This window comes from Sebastes umbrosus, chromosome 12, assembly GCF_015220745.1.
Source record: "Sebastes umbrosus isolate fSebUmb1 chromosome 12, fSebUmb1.pri, whole genome shotgun sequence".
Lineage (NCBI taxonomy): Eukaryota > Metazoa > Chordata > Actinopteri > Perciformes > Sebastidae > Sebastes > Sebastes umbrosus.
In genome coordinates this window covers 17,146,304-17,159,744 of record NC_051280.1, presented here as the reverse complement: position 1 = coordinate 17,159,744, position 13,441 = coordinate 17,146,304, and the positions used below count along the sequence as shown (strand labels likewise).

The following is a 13,441-nucleotide window of genomic DNA, read 5'->3' as shown; positions in this document are numbered from 1 at the left end:
TTTCACACGGACTAAACGTTAGGAATGTCAGATACGTGTATGGATAGGCGACAGCGTACGGGGGTTTTGTTACAGACCCTGCTGCTATGTTGGGCTTTGATTGGACTTTGCTGCGCTGCCCACCGGCCCCGAGAGAGAGGGGAGCGACGCCGCTACACCAGGCATCACGACAGAGGGACTCAGAGGATACAGTACCCGTCACTTAATGACCAGGGAACTCAGCGCATAGAGTATCCATCACTGAACGATGAAGGCACCCAGGTGGTACGCTACCCCTCGGTGCATGGCAGAGGACAGACAGTTCACTATCCTTCTGTTAATGACGGCAGCGCCTCCAGTTCTCAGATTCAGGTATAAATATGTGAAGATGTATCTTGTTGTTGAAGGGATTTTTTTTTTTTTTACCTTAGCTCCAGGTAACACTTCTCAGCGCCTCAGGTGTGGATTATCGGTGACTTGAAGACTGTTATCTCTGAAAGCAAAGGGCATGCTTTGGCTCTACAGTGTCTTCTTGTTAATGACACTAAACTCGGGTCAAGTTCATTGCTGTGTGCTCTGAAAGTTCTCACACAAGTTATTCTCTCTGCTAAACAGCGGTGATAATTGTGTTATATATATATATGTTTTTTTTTTTAATCATTTTTATTTAACCTTTATTTAACCAAGAAATCATAGATAGAAACTCTTTTACGTAGGAGACCTGGGCCAGGACAGCACACCAGTTACAGTTTAAATAGATATAAAACACAACAGACAGGAAATACCATCATCAAACACACAAAGACGAGACTAAAACCAGCTCACATAAAGCAGCTGCATTTCTCAGTTACATGGACTTTTAACATGGCTTTACATTTTTCTAAGTGGACTAGATTATTAAAATGTAGTAAATGTAGTAATGATTTACATGATATCATTCAAGGTTGGGCAATATGATAGTATATAACCTAAGAAGATAGAAATGTGTTTAATAATTGTAGTTAAAGGCAATGTTACAATGTTTTTTTTACTCCTGTCTGGTTATTTAATCTAAAAAAATCTATAAAACTAAATATAGTCTGTCATGATATATTATAAAATATACCATGATTTTATCTACAAATATATTGTCCGCCCCCTCGTATCACAATTGTTATAGTGAGTTCTGAGTTATAACTATATAATTTCAAGTTGGGTAATCATGTCTTTATATTTGTGTTTTCTTTCAGAGATGTGCTCCTGGTTTCTACCGAGATAGCAGTGGGCTGTTCCTGGGCCGCTGTGTGCCCTGTGAGTGCGACGGTCTGGCTAATGAGTGTGAAGACAGGACAGGAAGGTGCCTGGTAAGAAACGCACTCAACCCTCAACCCTTATTAGTGACTTCATGACCACACAGGTATACAGTAGACTTCCACACATACCTCCAGTGTGAGCCACAGTTTAGTCAGAGTCTAGACCTCAGGGTACATCTGCGTGCCACATTAGAAGCACTTTTTGATTTGGGCTTCCTGATCTCCTGTTACGGGGCCCCTCTCGCTCATTATTCCCCATGATGGGAGGGCGAGCCTTCACGCATTTCAAAATCTCAGCCGTCTCTGTTGTGTTATTGTTATGCAAGACACTCAAGACTGGGCCTGTGTGTGCAATGTGGATCCACACCCTAGCAGCTCAAAGATAAATGGACACTAGCGGCTGAACACACTCTCTCTACCGTGTCTCTTTGATTGATTGGCAGCAATATGTCTCTTCTTCTCTTTGCCCCTAGACGCTTGCATTCCCCAGTGTGATAAAAGACTTGATTGAGTTGGTACAGCATGTGTGTAGCTGCAATGCACTTACAGTACTTGAGTTTAGTTTTTCATACAATTCTATCCGGTATTTTGCTTCTTTACACCCTTTGTTCTTCACATTAAGGCTGCAACTAACGATTATTTTCACTGTTTGATTAATCTGTTGATTATTTTCTTGATTAATCGATTAGTTGTTTGGTCTATAAAAAATGTCAGAAAATGGTGAAAAATGACAATCAGTGTTTCCCAAAGCCCAAGATGACGTCCTCAAATGTCTTGTTTTTTCCACAACGCAAAGTTTACTGTCATAGAGGAGTAAAGAAACCAGAAAATATTCCTATTTAGGAAGTTGGAATCAGATTTTTTTTTTTTCTAAAGAATTACTCAAACAGATAAATCGATTAATTGTTGCAGCTCTACTTCACATACATGTATTTACAAGTAGTTTAATGAATACCTGATGTCATTTTCAGAACTGTCAGTACAACACGGCTGGGGACCGATGTGAGCGCTGCAAAGAAGGTTACTATGGAAACGCGGCTCAGAGGACATGCAGAGTTTGCCCGTGCCCATTCAGCGTGCCCGCAAACAGGTGGGGGGAAAAAACAAACACCTCCAAACAGCTGTGCTATAATTAAATGGAAATGTATATTTCAAGGAATAAACCATGATCTCTCCCTCTCAATCTGCAGTTTTGCAATCGGTTGTAAAGACGTGTTTGGAGACTTTGAGTGTATATGCAGAGCAGGCTACGCTGGAGACAAGTGTGAGAGGTGAGTGTCTGTATGGACAGATCAGTTTAATGATGTTGAAATCCTGTGCAGATACTGTGTATGTTGGAATGCTTTACGCTTACTTATTTCTATTTCCCATAGTTGTGCTCCCGGTTACTATGGTGATCCGATGACGTCAGGAGGAAGTTGTCAGCCCTGTAATTGCTATGGCAATGGCAACAACTGTGATGCCAGGACTGGAGGTTAGATTGTGGACTCCCATTTTGAAATAATGCTTTAATTCACAAGTTAATTCTGCTACTGTTTAGTTCCACTTATGCTGTTTTCAAATTGTTATACATAAAGTTAAAGTCCGAGTGAAACGGAAGTTAGAGCGCCATTAGCTTCTGTACTGTGTGAATTTCCCTGTGAAACGGAATATTTGAGCGGTGTGCAGTGACAAGAAGGATTTAAATCAAATCCTTTGCATTTGATTGGACAGCTAAATAGTGGGCGGGCTAAGAATGAAGCATGATACGGAGCCTCCGCACACACCTCCCTTCGTCGCTAAAAGTTGCAGATTGACTGATGAATGGATGCCATGATATTATTATTGGTTGAAATTGGTTGGTACTAGCTTACGTAAGCACACGTCATATTTTGTTTTACAGGAAAGAAAGGTGATTGGATTTTGATATAAAAAATCCCCAAATTTATTTTTTTTACGTTTTTTGCATATATTGTTAAATAGGTGCACAATATTACCGGGGAGTTGATCTAAAAGGGTTAAAAATGCATTTTTCATTTCATCTCGACTAATTTAATTAAAATGTTCTTTTTCTATTACTTGTTCTCCAGTTTGCAAGAACACACTGGAGCCGGGAGACACAAACACCGTTGAGCACTGCCAAGGTGAATTAACGTAAAGAACTGAGGTCTGACGCTGTGACGATACAGTGTACAATAAATTGAGTATGATCCCTTGCTAAATCATCTTTTGTATTCCAGAGTGTGATAATTGTGCCCAGACTTTACTACATGATCTGGAGAAGCTGGATGATGAGTTCGGAAGGATCAAGACTCTACTGGACAATGCCACCGCCAGTGCCTCCTCTCAGGACCTGCTGAAGAAGCTGGAAAAGGCTGTGTCAGACACCAAGGTAACATGTCAGTGTAGTGTAACTCTGAAGGCTACAGATAGGGCTGAAGATGAGGTGAAGAGCACTTAAATATGTTTAAAAGAGTCATAGATTTGGAGTACACAAAGGCCACGAAAGTATGCAAAATCCTGCATGGTCACAAGCACAATGAGATCCACTGTTTTTTTTGTTTTTTTTATAATTTGCACTTTGCACAAATATACACATGCACACAAACAGTATGGCACAGGATGGGTGTGCTTGTTCAAACATTCGAGATTCCTGCTGATAAGCAATCTCAATGAATTTTGTCCCACAGCCTGTGTGTCACCACGAGTTAGAGACCACACCACTGGATGTCGCACCGACTTTTCGTGCCTCATTCCCTCATATTCTCAGTGTTACATCCACTTGGTTTGAGTGTACATCCTTTTGTGCATTCATGAGACACAAGTGAATAAGCAACAGCACAATTTGAAAACAGCCTCAAGCTTCAGCCCACCACCTACAACATCTGAATTTCCCTTTTATGCAGCTTCATTTACATTTCTGCTGCTGTGCTCTCTGCAGATTCTTGTCAACAAATTCAGCTCCGCCATCAACAAACAAAAGTCCCGAATCAACCAGCTGGAAGATGACGCTAGCAATCTCACAGATGACATCGGCACACTCAGAGACAAGGTAGAGCGATGGAGACGAGATCTACTGCACTGTAGCATTTTATTAAAATATCAGCGCGCAATACTACGACTGAAAATGTGTATAAATGTGTATTGTCGGTATGTGTTTTTATTTAGGTAGATGAGAGGGCGGCTGATGCTGACAAGGCTGTGGAAGAAACTGGAAAAACCCACAAGAGGGCTAAAGATCTGGACTCAGAGATTCAAAACATGCTCAAGAAAATCCAAGGTAAAGGGAACTTAAATTCAGCAGCACAACGCTGACTATGTTCTGCCTTTTATTGTCTTAATGTCTTGTTTTTTAACTTTCTTTTGACATCCTACTTTTTTCTGTTTTGTGCAGTTATATTTGGTTCATCTGCACATGTAGTTTATCTCTACAAGCAGTATAAAAGTATCAAATAAAATGTAATGACGCTGTCTATCAGAGCCTAAATATTTTCTTGACTGTGTGTTTTTTGTGTGTGTTTGAAGCTCTGCTGGACCAACTGAAGGATGCTGGCGCCAGTGGTGACACGGTGCCCAATGAAAGCCTGGCTAAAATGCTAGAAGACGCTAAGCGCATGATAAAGGAGATGCAGGACAGGAACTTCAGCCCTCAGAAGACAGCTGCTGAGAAAGAAAGAGACGAGGCCAAGAAACGTACGATACTTAGTTTATACTTCCGTAAATTCTTCCAAACCCCTCTAGAATTGTTTCATCAAAGAACTGTAGACTGGTCAAAAATATTTCCATTAACCTATCCTATTCTATTGTCTAGTGCTGGACTACGTCAAGGATGATGTAAGTAAGCAGTCTGATGAGAATCAGGCCGCAGCAGAGAAGCTTCGGGGCCTTCTGAAGGGTTACGAGGACAAGCTGAAGGACCTGGACAAGGCTCTGAAGGAGGCGGTGGACTTCCTGAAAAAAGCCAACGCCCAGAACGGGCTCAATGCTCAGGCACTGGGAGATCTGCAGGTAATAACTCACACAGTCAATCAGTTAATCAGTTATTAGAAACACGTGGGCTTGTTGGTTAATGGTTTATGAGGAAATAAATCGTAATGAGGATCATATGTATACATAAGATGTGTCTCATAAAAAATTATGATTGGGGATGTACTGTATAGTGGTTCATAACATAAAAGTGCTGTTATACATTAAGGTTATAGTAAGGTATTATGTGAACAAAGGGAGTTTATTATTGCTTTTTATGGTCATTTCACTGTTGTACTCTAAACTGACCCATGTGCTCCCTACAGAAACGTATCGCAGACTTAAATAAGGAGCGGAAGACTGTTGTGGACCAAATGGCCTTGGCGAAAAAAGAGCTACAGAAAACAGAGGATTTGGTGAAAATGCTATCTGACAGCAAAACGGTAGGTTTGGCAAACTGTAACCTGCATGTTCTTTGCTTGAAATATTCTCTACACTCAGAATTATACACTTACATATCTCATATTTTATTGCTTCTCAACATGAGCCAAAACATTTTGACATACTGTAGCTATGTTATATAATAAAAAAGCTTCATCTCTGATCTCAGCGAGCCGTCAGGTCCCAACATGCCGTCCACTCAGATAAAGATCTGTGTTTTCGCTTGCTGTGCTCTGAAGCAAGCTAAATGGCATTTCCTGCTTGTTATGAATAACTTGCAGCCATTCACCTGTCCTTCTCCTCCGCAGGAATACGAAAGGCTGGCAGCACAGATGGATGGTGCCAAGACTGACTTGACCAAGAAGGTGAATGACATCGCCAAGGCCGCAGCCAAGGAGGACCTTGTGGTGGCTGCAGAGAAACATGCTAAGGAGCTTAACAAGCTGGCGAAGAAACTTGAGGAGTAGGTCTTTAATGTTTATAATAAAGACACAATTTCATTATAACCTGAGGTGTAATGAATTTAAGCAAAACATTGTCTGTTGTTTATGTTTATGTCCTTTCAAGAATAGTGTGTCAATTGCATCTGTGTATCTTGGGTTTATTTTCCTCCCTTGTGTTCCTGTATAACAGTGATGTGAAGGCCATAAGTGAACGTACTGAGGTGCATAACGCCAAAGACGCTATTGACGCCTATAAGAACATCACAGATGCAATTAATGCTGCTGAGGCTGCAGCCAATGAGGCCAAACGTGCAGCAGACAACGCCCTGAATGTAAGCCACAGACTTGATACCTCTAAGATGAAGTACACGCTTCTTGTGTCAGAGAGAATATTTTAGAATATTGTTTCACTTTAACAAATTGTTTCTTTTCTTCCTTCAGAATGTAAAAAGTCAGAAGCTCACAGAAAGAGCAAAATACCTGAAAGACAATAGTAATGCCCTACTGAAGCGTGCACAGGAGGCAGAGACAGACCTTAAAGGTATTCAGCCCTACTATTAAACTGTTGTTTTTAAAATAACCTAAAAGCTCAGTCTCTAACTCTTTCTTTCTTTCTTTAATAGAAGCCACAGACGACGTCACTGACCTGAAAAAGAGCCTAAAGAGCGCTGACACGAAGAAGAAAGCTCTTCAGAAAGACCTGCTTGACTCACAGAACCAATTAAACGGCATCAAGAGAGGTAGCACAAGTCAAGGCAGTATAGCTTTAGCATGACTATTTAAAGAGGATCTATTGTGCTTATTTTCAGGTTCATACTTGTATTTTGGGTTTCTACTAGAACATGTTTACGTTCTTTAATGTTCAAGAAACACTTTATTTTTCTATTTTTTCTCATACTGGCTCTGTCTGAAATGCTCTGTTTGACCTCCTGCCCCCTCCTCCCGAAAAGCCCAGTCTGTCCTGATTGGTCAGCTGGCCCACTCTATTGTGATTGATCAACCGAACCAAACTCTTCAGACTCCGCTCCAGTTCCGCTCTAACTAGCTTTGTTTGAGGGCGTGCCAAACTAACCGCTAGGCAGGTATTATGCAAATGTGTTACTTGGTGGCATCACCACGTTACAGAAGAAATGGCGGAACTTCAAGCAGGGCGTTTCAGGCAGTTCAGGAGCAGTGTTTCCGTGGAGGAGAGGAACTCCCTTTGGCTTTGGACTTTGGGCTTTACAACTTTGCGGACCTTTTACATGCACAAAAAAAATATATAACACACTAAAGGAAAGGGAAAAAGCACAAAAGCATAAAAGGTCCCCTTTAACTGATTGTGTCTGAGTCTATTGCCAGGTTCATATTTCCACTTCATGTTCCCTAATCACTCATTTATTCAAATCAGATGACATCGGTGATATGATTGATGAAGCCAAGAGGAAGGCAGCTACGGCCAACATCACGGCCACTAACACCATGGACAAACTGAATGACATCAGAAAGGACCTTAACAAGATCAAGGTCAACCCTGTGGACTCCAACCTGGACAATGTGTTGGATGATGTGGACAAGTCAGGTGAGATTTTGAAACAGTGTCTTTACATTAGGCAATATTTTTCTAATGTGTAACCACTTTTTGTATTATAAATATTAAGGATTTAAAAGTAAAGATGCTGCATTTTTTACACATTACAATTTGTTTTCTCCCTCTTCTACTTCCAGTAAAGAAATTGCTGGACACCATCCCATCTCTGGATGATAAGATCTCAGAGGTGGAGAACCTGACCTCGCAGTTCTCACCCATTAGCAATATATCTGAGAACATCAAGAAGATCAAAGATCTCATTGAACAAGCCCGGAACGCAGCCAACAGGGTGAGGTCCCACTCTGTAAACATCCATAATCAACTTGTCCCCTCTTTTTCCCTGATGGGTCTAATTTATCTTTTTCTTCAGATTGTGATCCCGATGATGTTCACAGGCGATGGCCACGTGGAGATGCGTGCGCCAAAGAATCTGGAGGATCTCAAGGCCTACACGGCGTTGTCTCTGGCGCTGCAGAGACCTGAAGGCAGGGGTGATGGAAGACGCAGACGCAGACAGACCCCAAGCAAAGGCGACATGTTTGTGTTGTACCTCGGCAATAGAGATGTAAGTGACTCCAAATGCATATGAATAGTTGAATATAAAGATCTAGTTTGTGATTGTACACAAGGCATTAACAAACCGTGTCTTGTAGTCTTCTAAGGACTACATCGGTATGGTTTTGAAGAACAACGTGCTGATGGGGGTGTACCGGCTCAACGGAAAGGAGTACACTATTAAAACGGGCACCATCACCAATTCCACGCCTGAGCTGGCTAAGTTCGATAAAGTGGACCTACGCAGGTAAACTGGCACACACATTTATGGCATTTTTCATTTCCACTCGTATCCACTGTGACTTAATACACAGCATTTAAAGTGAAAAAGACCAAGGACATTTGTGAAGAATGTGAACGTTGTAAATGTGATATTTTTTTCCCCCTTCCGATTTAGGATTTACCAAGATGCCAAGATGACCTTAATCAAAGATATTACCTCAAACACTCCCGGTGAGCCAATTGCGGGAAGGAATGAAGGATCAGAGGGCAATAACTTGCTGAACCTCAATCCCAGTGATGTTGTTTTTTACGTTGGCGGCTACCCCGACACCTTCACTGTAAGCGAGCAAGGAAATAAGAACAGCAATACTAATCATTTCTTTATGTCTAACTAGCATGGGTTTTTATTAATATCTTTCTCTGTTTTGCTTCTCCCTCAGCCGCCCGCTCCTCTCAAATTCCCCAAGTACAAGGGCTGTATTGAGTTCTCCTATTTAAACGACAAAGTCGTCAGTCTCTACAATTTCAAAAAGGCAGAGAGGATCAATGTGGAGACTCCATGCAAGAGGTAGGTCCTAGTATGGTTAGTGCTGAGACTAAAGTCTGGATTTTTTTAAACTATAAACATGCTTCTATGCCTTTTCTGTAATCATATTTTAAAGGGATAGTTGTTGGTGTTTTGAATTCGGGTTTTATGAAGTACTTGTCCATAGTCAGTGTATTACTTAAAGTAGACTGTGGTCAGTGCGTCCCCAGTTTGGAGAAGCAGACAGGAGTACCGAAACGGGAGCAAAGCAATGTACTGCTGTGAACGGGGCCGGCAGCAAAACGTATTTTAGCCACCTAAAAGAAAGGCTCACCTAAAAAAATCAATATCTGTTTAAGTTTATGCTATATTTATTTATATATTATTTTCACCGCTTTATCTCGCCGTCAGACAGCCCGGAAACTTATCTATGCTCTCGTCAAAGTCACTCAGTTGACAAAAACATTGTAGATAAGATTCACTTTAAATTCAGTTCCCCGTTGGAAATATTTTTAATATAGCGTACACTTAAACTGATACTGATTTTTTTAGGTGGGTCTTTCTTTTAAGTGGATAAAATACGTTTTGCTGTCGGCCCCCGTCCACAGCAGTACATTACTTTGCTTCCGTGCTGTCACTGGTCTGTTTCTCCAAACTGGGGGCGTGCGGACCTTCATCTACTGTAGGTAATACACTGACTATGGATAAGTACCTCATACAACCCAACTTCAAAACACCTACACTATCCCTTTAACCTGCGACAATATTTTAATATCCAAAAACAACAGGTTGTCTTTTCATTGTCTTGCCATCTAGTGTTTGACATTTTCAGTCTCACCCCACCCCAGTTTTTGATGTCATCCCTGTGGCATGAATGGATACAAATTTCCATCCCACCCCCTCTTTGGTAGCTGCCCGAACAAGGGTTTTAACTTGGTCCTTTCTATGTGGCGCTTATATGATCTCCCTGTTTTATTATTGTTTTTGTGGATTTCCTGTAGTGATCTGGGTTTTCCCTCATAAAAACATGTAGGTTCTTTTTGGTTGTAGCCTTTTACTTGTGTTTTTTCAGTGTGTTAGACTTGAAGCTAGAGCTCTTTTTCCCAATGGATGCCTGCGGAGGCTCCAGCCCCACTGTGATCCTGAATACGTGGGATAGAAAAAGGGAAAATTCTTTGAAGATTGTTGAAGTCAGTAACTTCTGTCTGTAACTTAAGACATTAACTTCAGAATGAGATTTTGAATATTATTTTGTCACTTTTTCTCCCATCTATCCAGATATGTACCTCCGATGGACTCTGACTACTATGAAGGCACTGGATATGGCAAAATGCTAATCGATAGACCATCTGCCAGCCTCCAAATCAGTTTTACCGTCACTTCTCGTTCAGAAAACGGTCTGCTCTTATACATAGGAAGTGAGGTAAATTATTGTCCTCATGGTTACTTTATAAATCTTCTGTTTTGATGTAATTTCAACAGAATTATATGTACTATTTGCAAGAATGTGATTACTCTGTTTCCCCCGCAACACAGGACAATTACTTCACCGTGACGATGGAGAAGGGCGAAGTTTTCCTACGTAGTAATTTGCTCGATGCACCAGCTACAAAGGGCGGCAAATCATTCCCGGTAAGAAGCTTTTTTTGTTGTTTTCTGCAATCACTCAATTAACTTTTACTCAACTGGATAACTTTTACTCAATAATGGATTCTTGTAAATCAAGAATCATTAATTCAACCGCATATTGCTCCTTTATCTTTTTCTTCAGACAGCTGACTGGACAGAAATCCTCATCTTTAGTCGGGGGGGTAAAGTGATAGTCCTTGTCGACAAGAAAGAAGTGGCCAAAGCCGAAGCTGTGTACGACAACAAGGCATTTAAAGAATTCTATATTGGTGGTGCCCCGCATGACCTGAGGGAAAGGTACGTGGTTATCAATTTTCATCTTAATTATTGTGTGTTGAGAGTTAGGTGATCAACCTTTTTCCACTTTATTGAGAGTTTTCTGCTCCTTTTCACAGACATAACATCACCATACAGCCATTCAAAGGATGCTTGAAGAAAATGCTGCTGGATAAAGTCTTTAAACCTTTTGCAGAGAAAGTGGGCATCAGCAAAGGTTGTCCCATTGATTCCTTGGTAGGACGTCAACCTCTGCATTCCAAACCAGCATTCCTATCACTGCCCAAACCACACTTAGGCTTTTTGGTCAACTAATTAACTGATGTATAATGTCCATGTTGTTGTCTAGATTTCTCGTAAAGCAGAGTTCAGCTTGGGGAGCTCCCTGTCAGCTGACTTTAACTTTGATCTGGAGAACGACTTAACTGTCTCCCTCGGATTCAAGAGCACAGAAAATCAGGGTCTCATCCTGCAGGTCAGTCCTTAACATTTATTTTGAAATTTCATGTTTTAATTGTGACTTTATGAGATTGAAGTTGTGTGAGACAACAGGTAGAGCTTGGTCAGATTTTAAAACCTTTTATTTTGTTTCTGTTTTCCAGGCTAATGGGATAAATCTTTTAATGGAAAATGGACACGTGATTCTCAATTTCAACAACAAGATGTGGAAATCAAACGAGAGAGAATATCATGATGGCCAGTGGCATTATTTGACTATAAACAGAAAAGGTGGAAGGTATGAAAGAGGCAATGATTTTACATTCAGACATATAATAATAATGTTGACATCCATACATATTTAACAATGTTTTTACAACTATACACATTAGTCTGTGGTTTGGTGTGATTTCAGCAGGTATATGGGCTCAGTTTCAGAGTCTCAGATTAATGAGCATCGACAGTGACACCAGCTGCCCAGCAGTTGAACTCAAATACAATGCAAAAGAAAATAAACAAACTCAATCTAAAGCTAGTGTACAAAAAAATACTGTGATGATTTTTTTCCAAACAGTATCGATCTGCTGATTGATGATGAAGACGAGGGTCAGGAGCAGAGTGGCGGCGACACTGCCATATCTGACACAGATGGCTTCTTGAAACTGGGAGAAAACCATTTCAAAGGCTGCATTTCCAACGTCTACACAAGACGGTAGGGCTGCAACTAACGATTATTTTCACTGTTTATTAATCCGTCGTTTATTTTCTTGATTAGTTGTTTTGTCTATAAAATGTCAGAAAATGGTGAGAAATGATGATCAGTGTTTCCCAAAGCCCAAGATGACGTCTTCTAATGTCAAGTTTGGTCAACAACTCAATGATATTCAGTTCACTTTGCATTGCATAGCTGCATCATTTTGAAACACCTCAAGATTTATGTACAGCTGTTATTATTGAAGTTACACAGTGATTGATTGTGCACCAAATATCAATGCCATTTGTTGTATTTACAGGCCAACCATTACGTACATGGTCGAGGACTTGAGCAAGTTCAAGGCGAATGGAAACGTCTTGGTGGATGTGTGTACCGCTGACAGTCCCCCTCAACTGATGCTGGACCGCGCCTCTAAGAAAGTGAGTGTTTGTGTATTGTTTTTGTAAACAAGTGGAAAAACCTGACATTTGGATGAAATAATTGAAACTTCTTTCCAAAGCAAATCAATTTGGTTCACTTTCCTTTGAATTAAGTGACATTATTGTTTAACGACTAGAGCAATCCATCTTATTTAAAGGTATAACTGTCAAAGCTATTATGTACATTATGAACATGGTGACTTGATGGGTAAGTCATACCCATCTTTATCTTTCCCTTTTGTAACTGAACGTACATTTGTACAGTGAAACTGCTGTATAATGCTATTGTTGAGGGTGTCTTATGTTGACATTATTTACATTGTATTTTGCTGCCTCATTTCCAGTAGGAAGAAGAAGGAGCCCTAAGACCTGCTGACGCTGACAAGAATCTAATATTGATATGAAAAAACTGGAAGCTTGCACCGCAATGTTGTTTATGCACACGCTCCTTCATCTGCAGTGTACTTAAATAAAGCAAAGTTGCATGAACATTCCCATTAATCACACAAATTATTAAATGTATTGTATCTCTGTCTATTCTATTTAAACATCCAGTAATTACAAACAAAGACTCGTGAATAACAATCTTGAAATCAGCTCATGTCTCTCTTCTTTCTTTCATGTAACTCAGTAATGAACCACTTTCTAACAGTCATTCACAAGCACGTTTAACTCTAACTCACTATTGTCTGACCTAATGGAAACACTCAATCATGCCTGATTATGGTAACTTATCAAATAAAATTAATAATCATACAATCACAAAAGGATCTGCATCTGAGTTTCTCGACATTCTCTATCTCATTACGCTGTTTTACTTCTACTTCTGCTTTTATGGACATAGAGGGACACAAATTATACTTCAAACTTGTTAAATTATTTAAAATTAAAATGCATTAAATGGAAACCCTTGCTGTTGTGGGCCAGTAAAGCCCTGTTGGATTTTGTTACATAAATAAACTTGACTTAACCAAACCATCTCTTTAAACTC

General features: G+C 40.3%; 1 protein-coding gene across 4 annotated transcripts in view; it reads left to right on the top strand.

Moving 5' to 3' along the window:
* The window catches only part of LOC119498660 (laminin subunit alpha-3-like), a 71,836-nt gene that overhangs the window by 50,668 nt on the left and 7,727 nt on the right, over positions 1-13,441 (top strand). For 3 of the 4 annotated variants that reach the window (XM_037787699.1, XM_037787697.1, XM_037787698.1), the window contains 29 exons: positions 1,209-1,322; positions 2,243-2,361; positions 2,462-2,542; positions 2,645-2,745; positions 3,341-3,394; positions 3,491-3,642; positions 4,192-4,302; positions 4,419-4,530; positions 4,776-4,943; positions 5,062-5,258; positions 5,543-5,659; positions 5,966-6,120; positions 6,291-6,432; positions 6,542-6,641; positions 6,724-6,840; positions 7,491-7,661; positions 7,808-7,959; positions 8,041-8,235; positions 8,324-8,472; positions 8,623-8,785; positions 8,888-9,015; positions 10,252-10,396; positions 10,510-10,605; positions 10,745-10,899; positions 10,998-11,115; positions 11,228-11,353; positions 11,481-11,614; positions 11,891-12,028; positions 12,330-12,450. In XM_037787699.1, coding sequence (XP_037643627.1) covers positions 1,209-1,322; positions 2,243-2,361; positions 2,462-2,542; positions 2,645-2,745; positions 3,341-3,394; positions 3,491-3,642; positions 4,192-4,302; positions 4,419-4,530; positions 4,776-4,943; positions 5,062-5,258; positions 5,543-5,659; positions 5,966-6,120; positions 6,291-6,432; positions 6,542-6,641; positions 6,724-6,840; positions 7,491-7,661; positions 7,808-7,959; positions 8,041-8,235; positions 8,324-8,472; positions 8,623-8,785; positions 8,888-9,015; positions 10,252-10,396; positions 10,510-10,605; positions 10,745-10,899; positions 10,998-11,115; positions 11,228-11,353; positions 11,481-11,614; positions 11,891-12,028; positions 12,330-12,450 — 3,831 coding nt within the window. Of the gene's footprint in view, positions 1-1,208; positions 1,323-2,242; positions 2,362-2,461; positions 2,543-2,644; positions 2,746-3,340; positions 3,395-3,490; positions 3,643-4,191; positions 4,303-4,418; positions 4,531-4,775; positions 4,944-5,061; positions 5,259-5,542; positions 5,660-5,965; positions 6,121-6,290; positions 6,433-6,541; positions 6,642-6,723; positions 6,841-7,490; positions 7,662-7,807; positions 7,960-8,040; positions 8,236-8,323; positions 8,473-8,622; positions 8,786-8,887; positions 9,016-10,251; positions 10,397-10,509; positions 10,606-10,744; positions 10,900-10,997; positions 11,116-11,227; positions 11,354-11,480; positions 11,615-11,890; positions 12,029-12,329; positions 12,451-12,794; positions 13,218-13,441 lie in introns of those variants that run through there. The other variant, XM_037787700.1, reaches the window with a different exon arrangement.